The following is a 22763-nucleotide window of genomic DNA, read 5'->3' as shown; positions in this document are numbered from 1 at the left end:
GTCTTGTGAGACATAAGAGCCTGATTTCAACAGAACTGAAAGGAAGCCAAAAGAAGGACAAAGCTATCATCAAAAGCCAAAAGGAACAGTGCTAGGCTTACCATTAAGTGGTGGGTATGATCAGAGGCATGAACCCTAATGGTGATTGTACATTCTAACTTGGGAAAATGAAACAGTTGCTGGTTCTATGCCTCATGTCCTGGTTCAAACTTCCTGCTACAAGGCAGGACAACCTCTCAAGTTATGTATTGGGCCTAAATAATTGCAAATAGCCTCCTAGCTGTCATATAAAACAGACTTCTGGCCAGAGAGGAGAAAGCGGAGGTATAAGGCATTGCATGTAGAGCATACAGATGTAACAGTTGACTCTGCAACAGGATTGTGAATTCTTTTTGGACAAAGTCCTTCTCATGTTTTAAGACCTGGAACCAACCAATTTTTTTGATGATAGAACACATTGTAATTTGAACTTTTACTTCTATAGCATTTCACTTTAAGGAATTGAAGGCACTGTTTCCAAAGTGCCTCTGGGATGGACAGGAAGGGGTCTATGCTCTTTTGCTGATATGAATTAGTGGAAAACAGACAAAGGATCATGAGTTATATTATAATGAAAGTCTCTAGGAATGGAACTCAGGCGTTCTGACTCAAGTTTATTGGTCAATGCAACCAAAATTACATGTGAATTTGCTTCTGGAAAAATCCATTGAGGAAGTAAAACAGTACACCTTTTTTCATTTCACTGACTATGCCCAAACTTTCAGCTAAAGAGCAACCCTCCAATGGAAATGACTAACCACAATACTTTACATAACATCTAAATTTGTCAGGTGTAGATCCTCTAAAAAGCACCCAGGAGCCCAGGGTTAGTGGTCCTAATAGTTCATCTCTAACTTCTTCAAAGGAGGTAGACTCCAAGAGTGGTAATCAATGGGAATCTTCTGACCACTGTCTCAATAAATCTGAGTCATACAGCTCAGCAGCTGCTGAGTAGGTCAGAAATATCCAGGAAGAATTGACCTTTAGTGATACTTGACTCCTAGGCTACCTCTTTCTGGAGGCTGATGTTAGGGAATCCAGGGACTTTTGTGAGGAACACCAAAGCAGCATCGTCCAATATATATGATCTTGTTATGCTCAGGGAAGAATCCTTTGCCCATTCTCAGAGTATTCCAGGAAAGAAGAGGAAAAATCATTTTCTTCCATAAACAATAAGAAACAACATTGTAGTAGCCTCCACAGATTCCCAGCTTGATGCCTTATCAAGAATTGTCTTTGCATTGTCAAAGGCTGTGCAAGCATCTTAAGTTCTGGAAGATACTACCCTGCTACAAAGGCTTTATGTATAGTTTTGGGCAACAGAATGAATCTGCTTTCTGAAGACCAGAGACAAATCATCACTGGGAAACCAGGAAACAAAAATACAAAATGCTCCATGGTACTAGGCAGTCCCCCTCTTGATTCTGCAATAACGGTGGTAGCGTAGTGGGAAAAGGAATAAGGGATGCTAAGAATTATGCAAGTTTTAGGCTGTCTATAGATTTTAACCTTGCTGATGGTGCACTAAATGTTAAATCCTTGTCCAACAATTGACAAGGAACATACTACCAGAGGAAAGGAATCTTATCACTCTTGACATTCTTGCTATAAATGAAACAAGAAGGAAAAAGGAAGTTGCAGCTAACTGGAAGGATGGTTCACAAGTTCTCCTTGAAGAAACAAAGACTTTGGGTAAGATGATTTTATCATGTGTCCAAATGTAATAAGAAATAAAAATTTCATAGGATGTCTCACATTACATTGCCCATGGTAATCATTTGCTAAAAAGGCCAACATGAAATAATTATCTTAAGCACCAATATTTGTTGCATGAAATGAAGGGGTAGGGAAATTCTAGGAAGAACTTGATTAGACTTGCCAAATTAAATCAAAATTCAGACTTAAACTTTGTAACTTCAATTCAAAAGTGAGAATAGATGAGGGTGATGATAGGAGGGGGAAAAACCTTTTAGATGACTCAAACACCTTTTTCTATATCAAACTTTCTTTGGGAAAATAGTAGATAGGTCCTAGATATAATGAACAATGAATAATATAGTATGTGCAAAAAAGAAATTGATTATTTTTTAATACATAGAAAATGGGAATCATTCCTGATTCGGCTGTTTGTGTATAGTCAGACCATCAATTAATAAGGACAAAGATCAGAACTGGTACAAAGCCATAAAAAATGGATTAGAAATACATTTAGCAAATAAAACCATTTAATTCTAACTTTTTCAAATAAATGTGCTGCTAACTTATTTGAACAAAGTTATTGATAATGTAAAACAGATTATGGATGGAAGATAGGATATAGACACAGTCTACAACAATTTCATACATTAGTTTAAACCAATGTAAATCAATTGCTATAACAGGAAATCAAAAGAATCTTTTAATACTTTATTCAGCAACAAATCATTTCTAAGCAGTGATCACTGTCAACCAAAGACAATACTGGCTTAGAATATAAACTCATTAGTAAAAATCTTATAGAGAAGAATAGTATGGAAATTTATCAGCAATATCACTTCATACAGCAATAGAAGGTAAAATCAACTTATAGAAAGCTTAGCCATTGACTCAGCTAAACAAAGTTATCCTGAAGGCATCTAAGAGTGAAAATAGGAGGGCAATAAACAAGAAAAAACGAGGGAAATCTATAGATTTTTTTTAACAAATTCTTTTTATTGTTGAGAACAGTAAAGCCATCATACTTGGATTGTAACATGACAGCTATACTTATAGGAGAGGAAAAATGACATTAAAAAGAACAAAGACAAGAAAATCATATGGTTTTATATATATATATATATATATATATATATATATATACACACACATACAAAAAGTATATATAAAGGAAGCCAGTGCTGGATCATTTGGGATGTTGTTGAGCCATCCATCAATTCACAAGGTTACTCAAGGTAAAGAAGATGCCAAAGGCATAGAAAATATCTTAAATGTTATTAATGCCAAAAATGTTAAGGTAACTGAGAGACCATCTACCTATATAATTTTATGAGATCATTTACACATGTTTCAGGGGAATCCTCAATGAGGGTATTAGCAGAGAACAGTCAGCTTTTACAAGTGATATCCCATGGTAGGCAATATCTTTGCCATTACATAATTTTCTAAAGGGTATGACCTTGGGTATGTCACTTAATCCTCTCTATATCTTTTTCTCATCTGCACATTGAGAGTTTTGAACAAGATGCTTTCTAAGGACCCTTTGAGCCTTGAAATCTGTGATCCCATGACCTCTAAACTTCTCTAAGAAACAAAGGTACATATTTTAGTACAAATATGCTATTGATGTTGTTATATAGAAGCAAGATATAGAATATAAATGTCTGAAGAACTGAAAATGAGAATCACTTAGAGAGCAATGGAGAGGTTTGTGATGGATGCGTGCAGACTGTAAATTTTAACAAGTAAGGAACTTTAAAGAGGAACTAGAGTAAAGGATTCAGCAAGGAAATGTATAATAAGTGTTGCCCTCATGATAATTTTGAAAGATGAAAAGTAAACAGTCCTCTTAGAGATGGGAGGTCCTGGATTCAATTCTTGTCTTGGACACTTTCTAGCTGTGTGACCCAGGACAAATCACTTGATCCCAATTGCCTAGCCCTTACCACTTTACTGCCTTGGAACCAAAATCGATTCTAAGACAAAAGGGTTCAAAAAGGAAAAAAAACAGCCCTAATGCTCTAGAGGTATACTTGTAACATTAAAAGCAAGTGAGGAATTCCATTCCCAGCATATTGGACAGATCCTCAGGAAGTAATTTATAAGAGGACATGGAGAAAAATTGAATAGGATGAGTGGGTATAGATGGGTCAGGATCTTTTTTGATGGAGAAGATATTTAATTTTATGAGATCACAAATCCTTTTGAGTACTGAAATAACACAGACCTAGAGAGCTAGGATATGCCAGATAGACAAATGGAGGATGCTTAGATTTTCTGCTAAATTAGGGACATGGTCAGGGGTGGCGGCACACATTGTCATCCCTGCTGCTAGGGAGGCTGAGGTTGGCAAATCATTTGAGTTTGGGTGTACTGAAGAGCAGAGCTAAAGTTGATCTGGTGCCTGCATTAATAATTAATTAATATGGTAGAATCTTGTTAATGGAGGTCTACTTGGCTTCCTGAAGAATGGCAAACCAGCCCAGGTCAGAAAAAAAAAGAGGATAAAGCTTCTGCATTCTGAGCTCATGAACGGCCACCATACTTTGAGATCAGGAAAGATTTCAGTTCAGTTTTTTTTTCACTTATGTCCAACTCTTCATGATAAATTTAGGGTTTTCTTGGCAAAGATATTGAAGTAGTTTGCCATTTCCTTCTCTAGCTTGTTTTAAAATGAGGAAACTGAGGCAAATAGGGCTGTGACTTGCCAAGTTCACATAGCTAGTAGGTGTCTGAAGCCTGATCTGAACTCAGGAAGATGAATATTCCTGACACCAGGAACTCTATGCACTGTACCATAGAGCTACCCATCTGATGAGATAGTCTTTAAATTAAATTTAAATTAAACTCAGTCTTTAAATTAAACAAAAAGTCATGTTCATGGAAATAAGGACCTTGGCTGATGTTTTCATCTTGGAACTTGACCCCACCTCAACACTCAAGGAAAGCTCTCAAGGGAATTCCCAGCAAGGATGTGCCACAGTCCAAGGGGATGTCGATGATTTCATGGCTTCTGCCACAGAAAGATCCAGAAGTGACCTGTCTAGACTTCCCTTTCTTCATAAAATTTGTATATTCCTTTACCCTATCCTTTACAATAAATAGTTACTGGTAAATAAAGCTGAAATTATCTTAATGATAATCTTGTTCATGTTCATTATAATCATGTTCATGTTCACTATAAAATGGCAAGATATCTCTCTCATGAAGTTTCTTTTGTTTTTGTGACATACTCAAAGGAGACCTCATGAGCCATCTTCTTTCATTTGCATAATTGTCAAATTAATCTTCTAAGTCATAAGTGTGAATATGTTGCTTCCCTGCTCAAAATCTTCGACTTGCTCCCTTTTTTTTTAATGGTTTTTTTTAATTAATTTTAAACCCTTAACTTCGGCGTATTGACTTATAGGTGGAAGATTGGTAAGGGGGACTTCCTCCCTTTTGACCAAAACAGAAATTCTTTGATGAAGCATTTGAAATCTTCTATAACCTGATACACTCTCCAGATTTATTTCACATGTCTTCCCTTTCATGTAGTTTATTGTTCTAGCCAAACTACAAACATGTCATTTTATATTTTCCTACATGTGCATAAGCTATCCATTTTTCCCTGAAATGCACTCCCTCCTCATTTCTGGCAGCTAGGTAGAACAATGGATAGAGCACTATGCCTAGTGCTCAGGAAGACTCCTCCTCCTGAGTTCACATCTGCTTCAGACACTTACAAGCTATATGACCCTGGGAAAGTCATTTTATCTTGTATGCCTCAGTTTCCTCATCTGTAAAATGAGCTAAAGAAGGAAATGGCAAACCATTCCAGGATCTTTGCCAGGAAAACTCCGAATGGGGTCACAAAGAGTCAAATGCATGACTGAACCTCATTTACAAATTTTACAATCCTTATCTTCCTTCTATGCTCAGCTTAAGGGTCACCTTTCCTATGAAGCTTTTCCTGGTCTGTACATCTCCCTGAAGTTATTAATCCATTCTCTCTCTTCTTAGCTGTGCCCAGAATTTTTTCTCAAATCTCTTCCTTTATCTTTGCCACTGCCTACCCTATGTTACATGCTTTTATTCATCTTGTATCCCCCTTAGATAGAATAGAAGCCCTTTGAGGTCTAGGCTGTCTCACTTTTGCCTTTGTATTTCCATGACAAAGCACAATATTTACATGTAAGATCACTGAGTCATAAATTTAAGGCTAGAATAGAATAGATACCCAATTAGTATTTGTTGATTTGGAATCAGGCATATGGACGGGAAAATGGAGAATGACAGTATTGAGTCAGACAAAGCTTAGAGAAAGACTTTGTATGGCTGGATCCATAAGCTCCACTCAGCCCCCACTTTCATGTGATGGGCCATGCCAAAAAATGAGCACTTTGCCTCTATTACCCCTAAGGACCTTTGCCTGGACAGGAATTTCTGTTGCCCTAGGAGTAACAGTCATCTTCTTCCTGTTTTGGGTCATCCTAAGCATCTCTTTGACTTCTTCTCTGCTGGCTTTCTTTCTACATTGGGTAACTGGAGTAGAAGGTAAGCAAAGGAGGAGGAAAGCCACATTAGCTTTTTTAATGATTTTTCCAAATGAGGTATTTATGGTACTCCCTATGAACCTGGGGAAAGTATTTCTGCCATGAGGTTTCTTGGGCTCCTCCATGTTTGAAAGTCCTGCTAAGCTATCTGAACCTCTGCTCCCCAGAAATATAATAGGATTGAGGGTAATCTAAAAAGGGGGGAAAGGATACCAGAAGCCAAGATCTCATAGTGTCCCCCCAAAAAAACTCCCTGGATTCCTTAGCCTTGCCTTTCTTGTGACAAGTTGTTTCAATTCTCGAAGGAGAGTAAGGGAAACTAAAATAGAAAATCAATCAGAGGAGCCTGAGTGAGACACATCCCTTCCCTCCAAAAACCCTAGACTGTACCTATATTTTGGAGTAGCCTATTATATGGGACAAATCCATGTGTTCCCACATTCTCAAAGAAAAGTAGAAGCGTAAAGAGTCTGGCATAACCTGGGTAGCAGGCCAGGGAAGCAGCTCCCTACTGGAACACTGATCTCCTTCCTCCCCAAAGAAACCTCAAGATCATCTCACTCAAATACCTCTTTCTCTGAAGGCTGAGCCACAGACATGCCCTGCTCCTTTGCAAAGGTGGTTACATCCTCACTTCTGTGGCAACTGTGCTTTATGCCATATTTCTTATGGACTCAGATAATAATAATAACAATAACAGCTACCATTTGCATAGTACTTTGAAGTTTTGCAAAGTGTTTTACATGTTATCTTACTGGATCTTTGCAATGATCCTGTGAAGTAGATGCTATTACTATCCCCATTTTACAGATGAGGAACTGAGGCTGAGCATTCAGTGTCTTGTTCAGGATCACATAAATATCTGAGCAAAGATTCAGGTCTCCCTGATTCTGAATCCAATATTCCATCCACTATTCCACTTGGCTTACATAGCAGGCTTTTCCGTATTAGTTAGAGGGCAAATAAAGGCTTAGAATTTTTTACATCATTGGCCAGTTTGCTTCTTCCCATGGAAATATCTAAATTCCTTCAAATGGTTTTAATGAATACAGTGATGGCATAACCAGGATCAGCAGACCCCACTTCATTGGATACCTAATGGCTGAACTTAAGTAAGTACCATCCCCTGAAGAACTACACTTTTACCACAATTGCTCTTTGAATGTATATGAAAATGGATACTGGTGGCACAATATAGAGTCAAGACAAGTTTAATTTTGTTCAGTTAGGTCCAACTCTTTGTGACCCCATTTGGGATTTTATTGGCAAAGGTACTGGAATGGTTTGCCATTCCCTTCTCCAACTCATTTTCCAGATGAGGAAACTAAGGCAAACAAAGTTTAGTGACTTGCCCAGGGTAGTAAGTAAGCCAAGGTCACACACTAATGAATAGCGAAAATGAGATTTTTAACTCAAGTCCTCTAAATCTAAATCCAATGTACTCTCCACTGTTACACACAATCTCTCTCTCCCCACTCCTCTCCAAACTATTCCCTATCCTCACAATAGTTTTAATGATGAATATTAGGCATGGCTTGCAGAATTCCAATTCTAGCCTTTTAGGTATCTGATATTGTTCTTGACTTCTGCTGAACAATCCTCTCCTCCTCCAGGCCAGCTGTGTTCCTTGTTTCAGCCTCCCCCATCTTAGCAGCTCATCCAGAGCTTTTAATCCTACTTTTGAAATCTGCTCTGTTTTCTCAGCCTAGGGTCTTCTGTTTCTAATCCAGTTTCTTTCCACAAATAGAATCATAATTTTGGCCACATGAAGAAAAGGGGGATGTTTAAAGTTGATCTAACTGTACCATTTTAAATAGTCGATGACCCTTGTTTCAAATACCCACACCTAAACTATTATGATAATGAAAAACATCTTCTCTTGTATTATTGCTTCAAACTTTTAGAATAGTAGAGAATTCTGGGGATTAGGGTTTGCTGGATACTTTGCTATTGGGGCTCAAGAATGAGGCTTTTCTCCCTTTTACTTCTGATCTTATATACAATCACTAGAGGAAACCTAAAAGACAAAAACTAAGCCCTCAGGATAACAGAATAGATGGTAAAGAAACTGCCTTGAATTGTATCATTAGGAAAATGTTTCCCAAATTTCACTGCCATTCTGGTACTGTGATCCCTGTCCCATAGCAAAATTCAGGTCTATCCTTGCATCAAAACTCTGCTGACATTTTTCTATCCTAATTCCCCTAATCAAGCTAGGCACTCAAGACATGTGCCTCCTAACTGAGAGGAAAGGTGCTAACAAGAGATGGATGATGCTTTCGATAGCTATTTGCCTTTTCATTGGATGGTAAATTTGATCCATATTACTGACCCCATTGGTGCTATTAAGGGAGAGAGGGAAGGTGGAACAGTAAAAGAACTAGTTGATCTGATGGAGGAAGAAAAGAATGATGAAATATACCCTTGCTTCTTTCTACTTTAGGCTGTTGCCAAACCCCATCACCATCTTCCTGCCAACTGTCTGACAAAGAACTGTTGAGACATTTTCATTTTTACCTATGCAGCTTTTACAGTGAAAGTAGAGGGAAGCAGCTTCCAAGGGCCTTAGGGCTGAAGATGCACCATATCTTAACATAAACTTCCATTCAGAAGGTTGGAGGAGGGGGGTGGTGGTCCTTCTGGTAACCATGGCGTTTCCATGACAATCCTGGGATAAGATGCCCAAGGGAGCAGCCAGCCAAGGCAGCATCCTCAGACTACTGCTGAGGAACTTTTCACAAGAAAGATAGGATCCTGTACAGTCTTGGATGGGAAGCATTGAAAATGTGGATTTCTCCATATTCTGGTCTTTTTTTGGGGGTGGGATTGTTAGATCAAGTTAAGAAAAATAGCTTGAGTGTCAGAGATAGGGAAGGGCAGAGTTGTAAGTGGATACTGGCTAGGAAAATAAAGGCTTTGGATCACTAGTTGTAAAACATCTACAGGTACAAAGTAAGGGTAAGGTCACCTTAGAAAAAAAGCAGAGTATTTGGACCATCAGACCTGAGTGTAAGGCAAGAGCACTGATGATGGTGCTGGGATAAGAATCTGTAGCTGGGTCTCTAAGATTCCAATTGAAGGATTTGTTGCATTTTTGGAAGGAGAAAGATACCATTCGATATCAATATCATGCTTTTAGTCTAAGGGAACAGAATCATTCCATAATGATTGATCCCTTCTTGACTAGGATCATATTCCCTGTTGCTCCACTGTCAAATGAGGCTCACCAAACTTTATTATTTTTGAAGAGGGGTTATAAGCAGATGCTCTCCCCAAAATGAAACCATACCCACTGTCCTGGAGTTTGTGTATCTCTAGGTACTCACATTCCTGTATCACTTTAATTTCTACCCAGAAATTTCCAAAGGAGTGGCCTCCAACAGTCTTCCTGCCTTTCACAAAAGCCAGTCTTCCTCACATTAAACATGTAGTCTCATCTTCTTGGTGCCAGTGGGGCAGCAGCAGTACTTGACTTTGACTCACCCCCAACTGCCAGGAGCAAAAATCCTATTTCCAAGCTGCCCTGCCTTGAAAGAAGAGCTCGCTTTACCTGGGATGATAGGAGGAGAAGTATGGAAACTGGAGGTACCTGAAAGTAGTCCCCATTTGCCTGCTTCGCAAGCAAAGGCAGAATTAAATCAGATAAAATGTCCATATCTTCTCCCCCCCACCCCCAGCTTCAAATCTGGAAAATCCATCCCCTGGAGAATGGGTCAATACTAGAAGAGGCTAGGCCACTTCCAGTCTCCATTAGATTAGATCCTGCTTAGGAGATCCAACAAATATGAAATTTCCATACTTAGTCACATCGAGATCTTCTTGTGTTATGTTGGAAGGGTGGTAAAACATGGGATGCAGCTTTATCGCCAAGGGGACATTGCTTTATCCCCAAAATAAACAGTAAATATTAAGATACCATCTGGTCGTTGGAAACGTAGCTGGGCAGAGGCAGCTGGGGATTCTAGATTGCTAGCCACCTTCTTTTCATAGCATCTCTGTTCTTTGCCTTGTTTCCCCCTTCATGAAACAGGCAGGCAGGCACACTTACCTCAGTCCAAGGAAGAGGGAGCATGTGGTCAGCCTGCTGAGCTCTCATTTGAGGGGGTGGAATGCAGCAAAAAAAACAAACCATCAAAGCATCCCAATAACAAACCCAGAGAGCCGGGTTGCTCCTTCCTTCTCCCAGCCCCCACCCCCACCCAGCCCAGACCTACTTCCAAGGAACTCATGAGCAGCATTCAATCCAGGCTAGTGGGTGAGGGGGTGGGGAGGGAGGGAGGACAGACATGCAGAGCATCCCTTTCTTTTCCTTCTCTTCCCCACCCACCAAGGAGTTTGCCTGAGAAGAGGTTGAGGAGAGGGGGAAGGGAGGGAAGAATGCATCATCAGAAACACAAAGGAAATAAAACTAAAGGAGGAGGGGGATTAATCATAAATTGGGGCTGCTGCAGCTGCACAGAAGGTGGAAAAGGAGGACTGGAAGTAAGCTAAGGCTACAAAGGCAGAGATGATACCGAAACAGGGTGAGAGCGAGAATACAGGACAAGTAAAGAATAAAAAAAGTCCATTAATTTAAAAGAGGAAGGAGGAGAGGGGAGGGAAAAAAAGGGGGTAGAAAATAGAGCTATTTCATTTGCTTTTTTGTTTGTCAATTTTTCATTTTTAAAAAATGTCTTTCTTTCTTTCTTTTTAAGAATCTCACACCTGATATCCCACGTTCCATCCATTTCGGTTCACCAAGGGCAATGAAGAAATTCTCTTGCCTTTCGTATTCCTCCTCATCTACTATTTTAACCCTTATGGTTTTCCTGTAGGGACAACAAGAGAGACAGTGTGTATAGTGGGTTGGTTGGCTGGTCTCCTGGAGTGCATTCTGCAATATAGTACCCATTGCTCTCACCACATGCAGCCCCATCCCGCCACGGCCTTTGGCAGGATTATGGTGGTTTTTGTTGGTGGTGGTGGTTTTGGCATTTTGTAGGTTGGGGATTTTTTTTTGGTTGTCATTCTAAAAATAATAATAATAATAATAATTGGTCTCTGTTTTTCTTAGTATCTCAGTTGAAATTCTTACAGGTGAGTGGGGAAGGGAGTTGGAGGAGGCAGGAAAGACAGGTAGGAGGGAAGGGGGAAGAAAAGGGTAGAAGTTTGGGAGAAGATTTAGACCCTGCTGATGGTTAGTGGGAGATATCTTTCTGCCACACACATTCCATCTGGCATCACATGGTATTGATGGCACCCTGTCAGCTGACTGTCAGCCAAAATTGGGCAATATAGCCAAGGCGATAATTGACCTCCCATGAGTCTAAACCCCTTCTTTCAAGAATGATCTAAACATAAAGGGGAGAGAGAGACAGAGAGAAAGAGAAAGAGAGACAGACAGAGAGAGTGAGAGACAGACAGACAGAGAGGGAGAGATGGACAGACAGACAGAGAGAGACAGAGAGAGATGAGAGAGAAGCAGATCTTCCTATACTGTCTCTGGCTCTAAGATGGCTGATTGTATACTATCCCTTTGTTCTGTTTCAGAGCTTTTGTTGGGAGAAAAGATGTCAAAAGTGCCCTTCAACAGTTTCAACAGACACATTGTTAAAAAGTTGCCTGTAAAGCAAAATTATGTCAATTGAATCCTAAATGCCTGTTAACTTTTATTATATAAGTGATGCTGTGTCCTAAAGCTGGCTCCACTAGATATCATAATTAGTCACCATGAAAAAAACACCCCCAGTGCCTAACAGAATATTTGGTATATAGCAAATGCCTAATAATTGCTTGCTGATTTATCGTGATACAAATACAGGGGGATAATAGTTTTCTGTCTCTGAGTAGCTCAACAAAGTATAGTTTCTTTAAAAAGAAAAACTAAAGGAAAAGCCAGAGGTGGGAATTTTTCTGTGTCTGTGACCACAGCTAGGCAGCTCCCATTGCCATACTGCTCCTTTAAAACACACACACACACACACACACACACACACACACACTCACACACACACACACTTACACACTCACACACACACATACAAGCAGCCACATTCTCATAGTTATTTTTAGCTACTTGCATTGGATTGAGGCTGAAATAGCCCTGGGGGCTGAGAGGACTTGAACATTTCATAACCCTGCATCTTTAGCTATTGTCTGCTGAATTGGTTTCCCACCTCATTTCAGTGAAATTTTGTAGGTTTGCTTTTTTTGTTGTTGTCAGGATCACTTGTTCTACATAGATGTTAGCAGTCTAGGAATCTGTCACCAAGGTAGATGGTTCTGCATACTTATCCTCAGCTACCTCACATGCTTTTGTATGAATTTCTGTTGCATGTGTTCCTATGTATTTTCCCTATCTTGTCTCCCTTAGGTCAAAACTTCTTAACCTGGTGTCAATGAATATATTTGTTTGTTTAATAGTTTATGAGCTGTATTTCAATATAATTACTTTCCAATGCAATTTTATGTACTCTCCATTTTCTTCATTTAAAAACATTGATCCATAGATTTCACCCACTTCCAAAGAAATCATGAGTAGCATTTATTTAATTCAAGCTAGCAAATAAGGAGGTGGGAAGAAAGGGACAGTCCCCATATATAGTATCCCTTTCTTTTCCTTTTCTTCTCCAACCATCAATGAGTTTGTTGGAGAAGAGGTTGAAGATGACTGGGAGAATGGCAGAAGGAGGCAGAAGGAGGAACAGATTTCAAAAGGGACTAGTACCATTAAAAAAAAAAGGCTAAGATCCCTTAATCTTAGATTGTAAACTCTTTGAGGGTGGAGACTGTCCATACAATTTTCTCTGGAGACAAGTGATTTTGAGACCCAAGTAAAATATTTCTTTTCTTGGTTTCCAGCCATCCAAGGTTGGGGCTGGGGTGTTTGGAGGTGAAAGCCTCTAATAAAATACTGATCCGAATCTTTTCTTTCCTACTTTCTTCCCTGTCTTCTCTGTCTGTCTCTCTCCACTCATTCCTTTGTTCCCACCCTAGTTCCACAAAGAAAGCAAGCAGTACTGACGGGATCCCTTATGGGTACCATGTGACAGGTTGGAATGTGTATGTCAGTTGTTAAGGATTGAGCAGAGAAATAAAGAGAAAAGGGGAGGAAGAATAAGAGAGAAAAAGGGAGAGTGAATAACAAGAGAAGAAAGGAGGAGAAAAAAGGAGGTGAAAGAAGAAGAAAGAATGTTAATGTTAGTGTGGAGGACAGGGTACTACACCTTTCTGTAAACTCATATCCACCATGCGGGGCCCCATCAGTTCAATGAAGTAATTCTTGTTTTTCTCATATTCCTCATCATCAATTACCTTGATGTGAACTGTTTTGCTGTGGATGGAAAAAAAGTATCATAAGCAGGCAGAAGTGGGGTAGGCTAACCAAGGAAGGAGAGGGCAAGAGTTAAGAACAAAAAACAAATTAAAAAAAAAAAACAATGAGACCAGAAGGTCAAAGTTAACTCAACCACCATACAATTTCCAGTAGACAAAGAAGATATGCTGAGGCCCCTCTCAGCCTAAACTTCAGAGGGGTCCAGTTATGATTTCTGTAAGTGTCAATGGGATCTACAAAGACTAGCCAGGTCTTTGAGCTCGGAGAAACTACAATAGTTCCTTGACTCCATAAAGATAACTAAAATAAGCATGGTTGGTTGAAGCTCTATCTGAAATTTCTTTCTTAGAAAATAAGGTGGTGTGGGAGGGGGTAGGTCAAGGAGGGTTTCTAAATCATACTTGTTTTGAGTTCAATGAATATCTTTATTTTAAAAAACACTAATAAATTATAAATTCCTTTCACAAAAGAACTACTTCTTGGGGGAGGAAAAGGGGAAAAAGACAGGAAGACCTCTGCACCTGTACTACCTAGCACAATCCCTTATACACAGTAGGTGTTTTACAAATATTTATTGAATTGTGACAGTCCTCAAAACATCCAGGACTTGCCTACAGGGATGGATAACATTGTTGGGTGGAATAATGTCCTCCCCATTTCAAAGGGATTGGGGTAAAGGCTATTAAGGTCAAATTTAAGAGTTCTATCCTACCACTTATTGAAATGCATATTCCCAAATCCTGATATAATTTTGCTCATCCATTATGGACCAGTGCCCTTTCTATTCTCTTCCACTCTCATTTTTTTAATATTAATATCTTAATTGACAGGTGTGATCCAATGCTTCTATTCAATCAAGATTTACCAAGTCATTATAAAGTCTTTAGTTGTCCTTCTCCTGAACACCATTGCTCATGCTGTTTAACTAAAGCCAAATCTATAATCTCATTATTCCCAAAATGAAAACTCAATGGTCACTAAACCAAAAACTCAAACCCTTACCATGAACAAAGAATTCTACACACTCATTGGCCAGCCTCTGGACAACTTATATGGGTACTTCAATGACTAGAAAGAGGTCACAAAAGGTCATATTAAGGATATATGGTCTTTCACCTTCCTTCCTTCAAAGAAGAAAGTTGATCTCTCAACCACTATTTGGGATTTGATAGTAAGTCATCCAATGCATTTTCTCCTAACTTTTATTAAGTCATGAAAAGTAAAGGATAACAAACATATAGACCTTGAAATAGCATAGACTAGAAACAAATACTTTAGTAATATGTATATGATTCCAGCAGGAAGTATTCTTTCCCCAGATGCAGACTGCACCCCCTCTACAATTAGGCTGATTGATGGGCTTCAAGAATATTGTAGCTGAATAGTTCAACAGTTTGTGGCCAACCTCCCTTCACTTTAGTTCCATGGCAGACTGTCTGCCATGGCTTTTACTCAAAGACTTTCCAATTTGATAGGACCAACCAGTTTGTGCTCCATTGGCATAGTCTTCAGGGACCCAGGTTCACCTTCATAACTTAATGAGCTATTAGAAAAGGACTTCAGTGTAAGAGAAACAGAAATAGATTCAAGACAGTCTTAAGAGAAGTCCATGGAAGGAAGAAACCCAAGTTATTAAGGAGAGTTTAGGAAATGTTATAATTTCTGAAGATGTCATGAAAGGTGGCCCTGATAATCTCCTAAAAATATTCATTCCCCTGGTATCTTTGTTAAAGCCACAATACTAGATTAATTAAAGTAGGAGCCTAAAACAGTATGGCCTTTCTTATGCTCTCTTCTATTCTGTTATGAGCAGAATTATGAAATCCAGCCTCCATCCCTGTGAAAAGCAGAGATAAGAAAATGGGGATTAAATTGCAATTAAAGGCTTGTTAGATTTCAGGTAGAATGAGTTATGGGAAGAGAATAAGCATGTATGTACTAGGTACTGTGCTAGGCACTTTTATTTTTAAAATACCTTATTTGATCCTCACAAAACTCTGCAAGGTAAATGCTATTATCTCCATTTTATAATTGAGGAAACTGAAGCAAACAGAGGTTAAATGCCTTGCCCTGGGTCACACAGTTAGGAAATGTCTAAGACCAGATATTCCTGACAATAGGCCCAGTGCTCTAGTGCCACCCGCTGCCTCAGGTTACCCAGTAAGGCTATAGAATACCTCCTCCCCACCTACAGATCGAGTAGAAATGCACCCTGCTCAATTAATTGAGATGCTCTCTTATTTGGAGGTTTGCTAAATCACTTCCAACCACTGAATTCTATAACTAGTCCTCATTTCTGTTCATAGCCCCAAGTGGAGTCATATGGGACAACTAGAATTCAATAAGAAACATAGTCTAACTTGCATGGTTTCCCATGAGTTTTTAACCTAAAATGTTATAACTATCTTTGTATAAGCACATGTTATATCTGCAATTCAGGCAAAACTAAATCTTAACCTGGACAGGAAGCCTAAAAACACAAAGAAACTAAACTTGAGGGGTTTCTTTGGTCCTCAAAACACTATAAGAAAGAATAATAAAAAATGCGAAATCTCAGAATTGGAAAGGACCTCCAATGTCATTCAGTCATCAGTTGAAAGACACGTCAATGGTCCCTGCCAAATTCTATGTTTCTCAGTGGAATGGTTACCACGCAAGTCTTCCACATTCTACATACCCATATGTACTAATATCTAAATGTCATAGGCTTCTTCACATTTCTAATCATATAAATTCTCCTTCAGCCTCAAAGTTGAACTGAAATAAGGAAGTCTGAAACTTGATCCAATCTACTATTTTGGGACCTTTATGCCCAATTCATCCACCTTCACCTCCTGTCTCTGGGGCCTTTTATGCAATGTCCCTAGAGCCAAAGTATTCCAAGCAGTAGGTCCTAAATTTAATCTGGCACCTTAAGAGCCAAGAGTGCTTTCAGAGGTTTCCATGCCTGGTCACACCTCCACTACAATCCCTTCTGCTGAAACCAGTGCCAAACTATGCAGGACTTTCATCCCAAGACCTGGCTGTGGCCATGGGAAAAAGAGAAGCACCCATGACATAATGGCATTAGTAGCCAAGATAGGATTAGTCAGTGCTTACCCATATTTGCCGGATCATAACTCAGCAGATTCCCTTGTGCTGGGGACATACTACCTTTCAGATCAGTCCCCTGGGTCTGCAAAGAGTGCTCTCCCATCACTGGGTGGCCAGAGCCTTCAGTGGGGAAAATATACCCCTGCTAACTCCTAGAGTTTTTCTTAAGACCATATGAATTAATTGCTGAAAATAAAATTGGTGATCATAGAATCATTTTATTCTGCTTTGGCCCAGAGGGCAAAAGAAGAACTGATTGGTAAAGTTTCAGGGAGGTAGATTTCAAAACACTATAAGAACGAATAATAAAAAATAGGAAATCTCAGAATTGGAAAAGGACTTCCAATGTCATTCAGTCTTAACTCATACCAGAAGAGGAATGTCTTCTACAACTTACCATCCAATGGATATTCACTATCCATTTAAAGATATCCAATGGAGGCAGTGGATAGAGAGCCAGAGAGGTCCTGGATTAAAATTTGGCCTCATATACTTCCTAGTTATGTGCGATGCTGGGCAGGTCACTTAACTCCAATTGCCTAAACAAGTGATGGGCAAACTATTGCCGGGGGCCAGATGCAGTGCCCTGAAATGTTCTATCCAGCCCCGTGACATTGTTCCTAATTTGATGAATACAATGAGTAAGATACAATACAATGAAACTTCGAAAGAGTTGCCTTAGAAACAGACTGACAGATGAGCATTTCCTTTCCTTTGGCCCCCTCTTTAAAAAGTTTGCCCATCATTGGCCTAACCCCTTACCACTTTTTTGCCTTGGAACTGATAGTATAGATTCTTTTTTTTTTAGCCCTTAACTTCTGTGTATTGGCTCCTAGGAGGAAGAGTGGTAAGGGTGGGCAATGGGGGTCAAGTGACTTGCCCAGGGTCACACAGCTGGGAAGTGTCTGAGGCTGGATTTGAACCTAGGACCTCCCATCTCTAGGCCTGACTCTCAATCCACTGAGCTACCCAGCTGCTCCTGATAGTATAGATTCTAAGATAGAAAGTAAGAGTTTACAAAAACTAATCTCTATTTACAGGGGAGCTCATACCCAGACTACTTTTGGACATCACTGATTGTTTTGGAAGTTTTTCCTTATGTTAAGCCAAAATCTACTGTACAACTTCTACCAATAAGTAGAATGCTATTCCTAGTTCTCATCTCTGGAGTCAAATAGGAAAATTTGACAGCTCTCATGTCCTTCCCAGTTGCTTTCTTCTTCAAGCTAAAAATCCCCATTTCCTTCAAGTAGCAAGGTTTTTAGCTAACCTAGTCATAGTCCAATTTATCAAAATCCTTCCTAAAAAGTGAGCTGAGAATTGAATAAATGAGGTTTAAATCAAATCCAAATAAAAATATACAATACTCATATCTAGCAACAATGTAATACCGTGGAGAAAGAGCCAGGCCTGGAGTCAGGAAGACTCATCTTCCTGAGTTCACACCTGGCCTCAGACACTAACTCTGTGTCCCTGGATAAGTCACTTAACTCTGCCTCAGTTTCCTCATATTCCTGTAATATGAAATGAAGAAATGACAAACTACTCTAGCATCTTGGCCAAAAAAAATTTAAAAGGCACAAATGGGGTCACAGAGTCAGACACGACTGAAACAACTGAACAACAACTTATCTAACTAAAGAATTCAGTTACTTACTTAGAATGTGATAAAGCATTGGATCCTTTAGCCACAAAAAATGGCAAAATCAAGACTCAAATCTGTTTTTTTATGTAAGGTTCAAAAAGAAAAGAGAATGTATGTAAAGTGTTTTAAAAACCTTAAAGTCTTATTTAATGTCAACTATTGTTACTATAACAGGTCTTTATAGTCTTTGAAGTATTGAAATTGAGGGTAATCCAGAGAAGAATGGAGAAGTACAAGTTGTGAGCTGCTGCATCATTACAAATGAGGAATAGGAAAGAGAAGAGGGTAAAGGAAGTTATTAGAGCAACGTATGAATAACAATGAAGATAGATTGGTCACATAATGAAATGGAAGGATTTAAAGTAGATCATTAACAGGAAGATCAATTAATGTGCACCATTGGTTGCACCATAATGCAAGAACCCTAAAAACCTGGGTGGATGCCCTGTGATAAGGGCATGGACAAGAGCAAGAACAGCAACTTGCCTCCTGACAAAGATATGATGGACTCAAGAGGTAGAATGAGATAAACAATTTTAAACATGAACAATGTAGAAAGTTGTTTTGTTTGCTATAATGGTTTTGTTTTTCTCTTGAATGTTGGGAGAGAAGATAGAGATAGGAAGGAGAAGGGAGGAAAGAATAATTCTCCAAAAAAAATGAGAAGAACAAAAACTCAAAAGGAATCATAAGCCCACAGGATACCTTTGAAAGTTATATGGTGAATTTGTTAAATTCTTTAAAAGAAATCCAAATTCTACATAATAGAGAATAACAATTTCCCTCCTCTCCTACAGTTTATATTGTAATTATGTGGTATTCAGATTTTTTTTAAAAAGAAAAAAATTGATGAGCAGGCATCGGTGGGCTACAATCTAAATTATTGGAGGCATTTCTCAAAATGGTGAGATCACAGATCTATCTGAATATGTGATGAGTAAATAAGTGGCCACAAGGGATTGCATCCTCTTTCTAAATAACAAAAATATTGTAGATAACCTTGTGAATCCTCAAAACAAGTCCTGCTTTATCTCAGCGAATTTTACCACTGGACATGTAGAACAACTTTCTAAAAATGCATTGTTTTCAAATTATACCCTCAGGCTGATAATACTTCTTACTGTCTAAAACTAAGCTGTCCAAAAATAGCAAAAGCTATGTCATGAAATAGTGAGTTTTTCATCACTGGGGGCTATATGACCCTTTGTCAGCAATGATGTAGATGGGAAGTACATGCTTCCCATGGAAATTTGGCAAGATGAACTCTCAGGCCCTTTCCAACTCTAAAAATCTAAAAATCTTGAATATTGGTAGAACATCCTTGAGAGAAGGATAACCAAGCTCCTATATCAAATAGATGACATGCTAATCCCTATGACTCCCATTTTTCAAAGTAACCTCCAAGACCAGGGCTTGGGTCAGACGTAATGACTTCTTCCCTTCTAATTTCTACTACGTAACTCTACATTATCAAGAAGGCTTCACTAATTCTAAATTTATCACTCTTTTCAGGCCAGCTAGAGCTCATATATCTTTTTTATTCCAAGCTCATGTGATAAAGTATAGATAATGAACTATTGAGCTTTCCCCTAGTGCTTTCTGAAACCTCAAACCCTAAACTACTATTTCTTCACTTAGACTCCTTATTATTCTTGTTGATTAATCAAGACCAAGAACCCCCAACTTTCCCTAAACTCAGATTTTGGGGTGTGGAAAACAGGGAAGGTGAGCTTTATTAGTCATATCGTGTTGGCAGAGCAACCTGGGTGGTTTCAGGTTCTCATGCTGGGTCTCCTTAGCTGTGAATTGGAAGACTCTGAAACCTAAACAAATCACTTTCTCTAGAGAATAGACATGAGGACACCTAGAACTCTCTCAGAGGCATATCTAACTTTGTGTTAACTGACTTACATGTGAGACAGATACTAAAAATGTCAACACAAACAAGTTGAATTAATCATAATAATACTAAGATATAGCTATATATAATAAATATAACATATATACAAATCTGACCTCAGACACTTACTAGATGTGTGATCCTGGCCAATTCACTTAACCCTATTTGCCTCGGTTTTCTCATCTGGAAAATCAGCTAGAGAAGGAAGTGACAAACCACTCCAGGATCTTTGCCAAGAAAATCTCAATTGGAATCAATGAAAAGTTGGACACAATTGAACAACAACAAAAATATGGCACCTGCTTTCTGCCAGGAACTATACTAAGTGTTTTTCAATGATCTTACTTCATCCTCACAGCAACACAACAAAGTAGGTGCTATTATCGTCTCCTTCTTATAGATAAGTGAAGAAAATAGAGGTTAAATGACAAAGCCACAAAGGAAGTAACTGAGGTCAAATTTGAACTCAGGTCTTCCAGACTGATCAGACTTGGAACTCTACCCACTGTACCACTTAGCTGCCAAGATATAACAGATCTTACATGTTGTACTGCTGGGATATCATATTTTGCTGTGCTCTGCATTGGTCAGATAATATTAAGAGTATTGATTTCAAGTCCACAAATATGTTTTTTAAACTTTAAAAAATATAAAGCTTAACATTTCAAATAAATTTAAATTATAAAATAAAAGTTTTACCTTGAAAAATGTCCCTTTTTATTATTATAGGCATGACAAACATCAAAATTTCTCAATACTTGTGTTGGTGAACCTATAGCATGTGTGCTAGAGTGTGCTGGAGGGGACTGCTTCTCTTCCCCTCTCCACCCTACCTGAGGACATTTCTCACATGACCTACCCTTCTGCCCAGCAATCCAATGAGAGCATTTCTTGCCTCCCCTATCTGGGGTAAGGAGGGGCAGCTCACGTAGTGTGAAGGTTGCAGTTTGGGCACTTGGTCTCTAAGGTTTCTAGGAGGTTTTTCATCACTGCCCTATATAAAGAAGGAAAAAGAAGACTACATATAAAATTATGATGAGATTTTTACATATTTCAAATTTTAAATGGTAGTTCCAAAACTGCCTTGCTTATCTATGTCCCCTTCTAAATTTCTTTCCCTCGTTTATTTTTAAATGATCAGTTGATGAAATGATCAATTGATGAATGAAAAAAATCAATTTATTTTCTTCATTAGTAGTATAGTTATTATTCTGTACCTTGTACCATCACCATGCAGGCCCCTAAGTATTTGTATTCTTTAACAAATTAATTGGGGAAAGGCTCTTGTTCTTATATATTTGTTCAATTTTTTTCTGATATCAGGCTATTTAGAGTATCTATTTATGTTATTATTCTGTGGGTAATTTTTTTTTATTTTTTTTTAAACCCTTGTACTTCGGTGTATTGTCTCATAGGTGGAAGAGTGGTAAGGGTGGGCAATGGGGGTCAAGTGACCTGCCCAGGGTCACACAGCTGGGAAGTGGCTGAGGCCGGGTTTGAACCTAGGACCTCCTGTCTCTAGGCCTGACTCTCACTCCACTGAGCTACCCAGCTGCCCCCTGTGGGTAATTTTTTAAATAAAAATTCATTCCATTTAAGTCATAAGATTTCTTGGTATATAATTGGTTAAAAGTTTCTTATAACTTCTTATTTGGGTCTTCCTTTGTTATAAGGTCTTTTTTTTCATTAATAATGGAGATTTATTTTTATTCCTTTTGTTTTGAATCAAATTAGGTAAATTTACCTATTTTAATCACATTCCAAATAGCTTCTATTTTTAATTATCAATTAATTTTCATAGCTTTTTCATTTTTTATCTCTTTTTTGATTTTCAGAATTTCTAATTTTGTTGTTGATTGGATTTTTTTCCTTCATGCTTTCCCACCTTTTTACCAGTTGCATATCTAATTTATTAATTTGTTGTTTATTGTTTAGTTGTTGGAAGTGTTTTGGAGATATAAACATTCCCTGAAGGACTGCTTTGGCAGCATCCCAAAAGTTTTGATATGTAGCTTCATTGTTGTTTTTTGTTTGATTAAATTATCCATTGTTTCTATAGTTTGTTCTTTGACCTATCAATTCTTTAGGGATAAATTATTTAGTTTTCACTTACGTTTGAAACTTTCTTTCAAAGTCTCTTAATTGAGTAAAGTTTTTATTGTGCTACACTATGTAAACAATATGTATAATATTTTCTAATTTTCTGAGTTTGTTTCTGATTTTTTGGGCCTATCACATGATTATCTTTAGTAGAGGTAGGCACTTTATCTCAAGGTGAACATGAATGAATTGGAAGATATCTAAAATGCAACTATCATGGTGAGGAATCTGGAAATCATAATATACCAGGAATGGAGCCAGAGAGAGAAGAATACTAAGGGTAGGCATGATTGCTATTGTCACATGTTCTTAAACTCTCTTACATGGTAAAAGGAATTGATTTTTTTGTTATACAGGAAGGTGGACCCAAGAAACAATGGTTGGAAGTTACAGGGGGACAGATTTTAGCTAGATGGCTAAACTATATATATGTATATGTAT

The 22763-nt window shown here is 38.4% G+C and overlaps 1 protein-coding gene across 1 annotated transcript in view; it reads right to left on the bottom strand.

The window, feature by feature from the left end:
* SLC8A3 (solute carrier family 8 member A3) overlaps positions 1-22763 on the bottom strand; it is a 246023-nt gene that overhangs the window by 12330 nt on the left and 210930 nt on the right. Inside the window, exon 3 of the mRNA XM_044664913.1 lies at positions 13475-13581. Coding sequence (XP_044520848.1) covers positions 13475-13581 — 107 coding nt within the window. The remainder of the gene's footprint in view (positions 1-13474; positions 13582-22763) is intronic.

This window comes from Gracilinanus agilis, chromosome 2, assembly GCF_016433145.1.
Source record: "Gracilinanus agilis isolate LMUSP501 chromosome 2, AgileGrace, whole genome shotgun sequence".
Classification (NCBI taxonomy): Eukaryota; Metazoa; Chordata; class Mammalia; order Didelphimorphia; family Didelphidae; genus Gracilinanus; species Gracilinanus agilis.
Note: the sequence above shows the minus strand (reverse complement) of the source record. Positions and strands in the feature narration are given on the sequence as shown.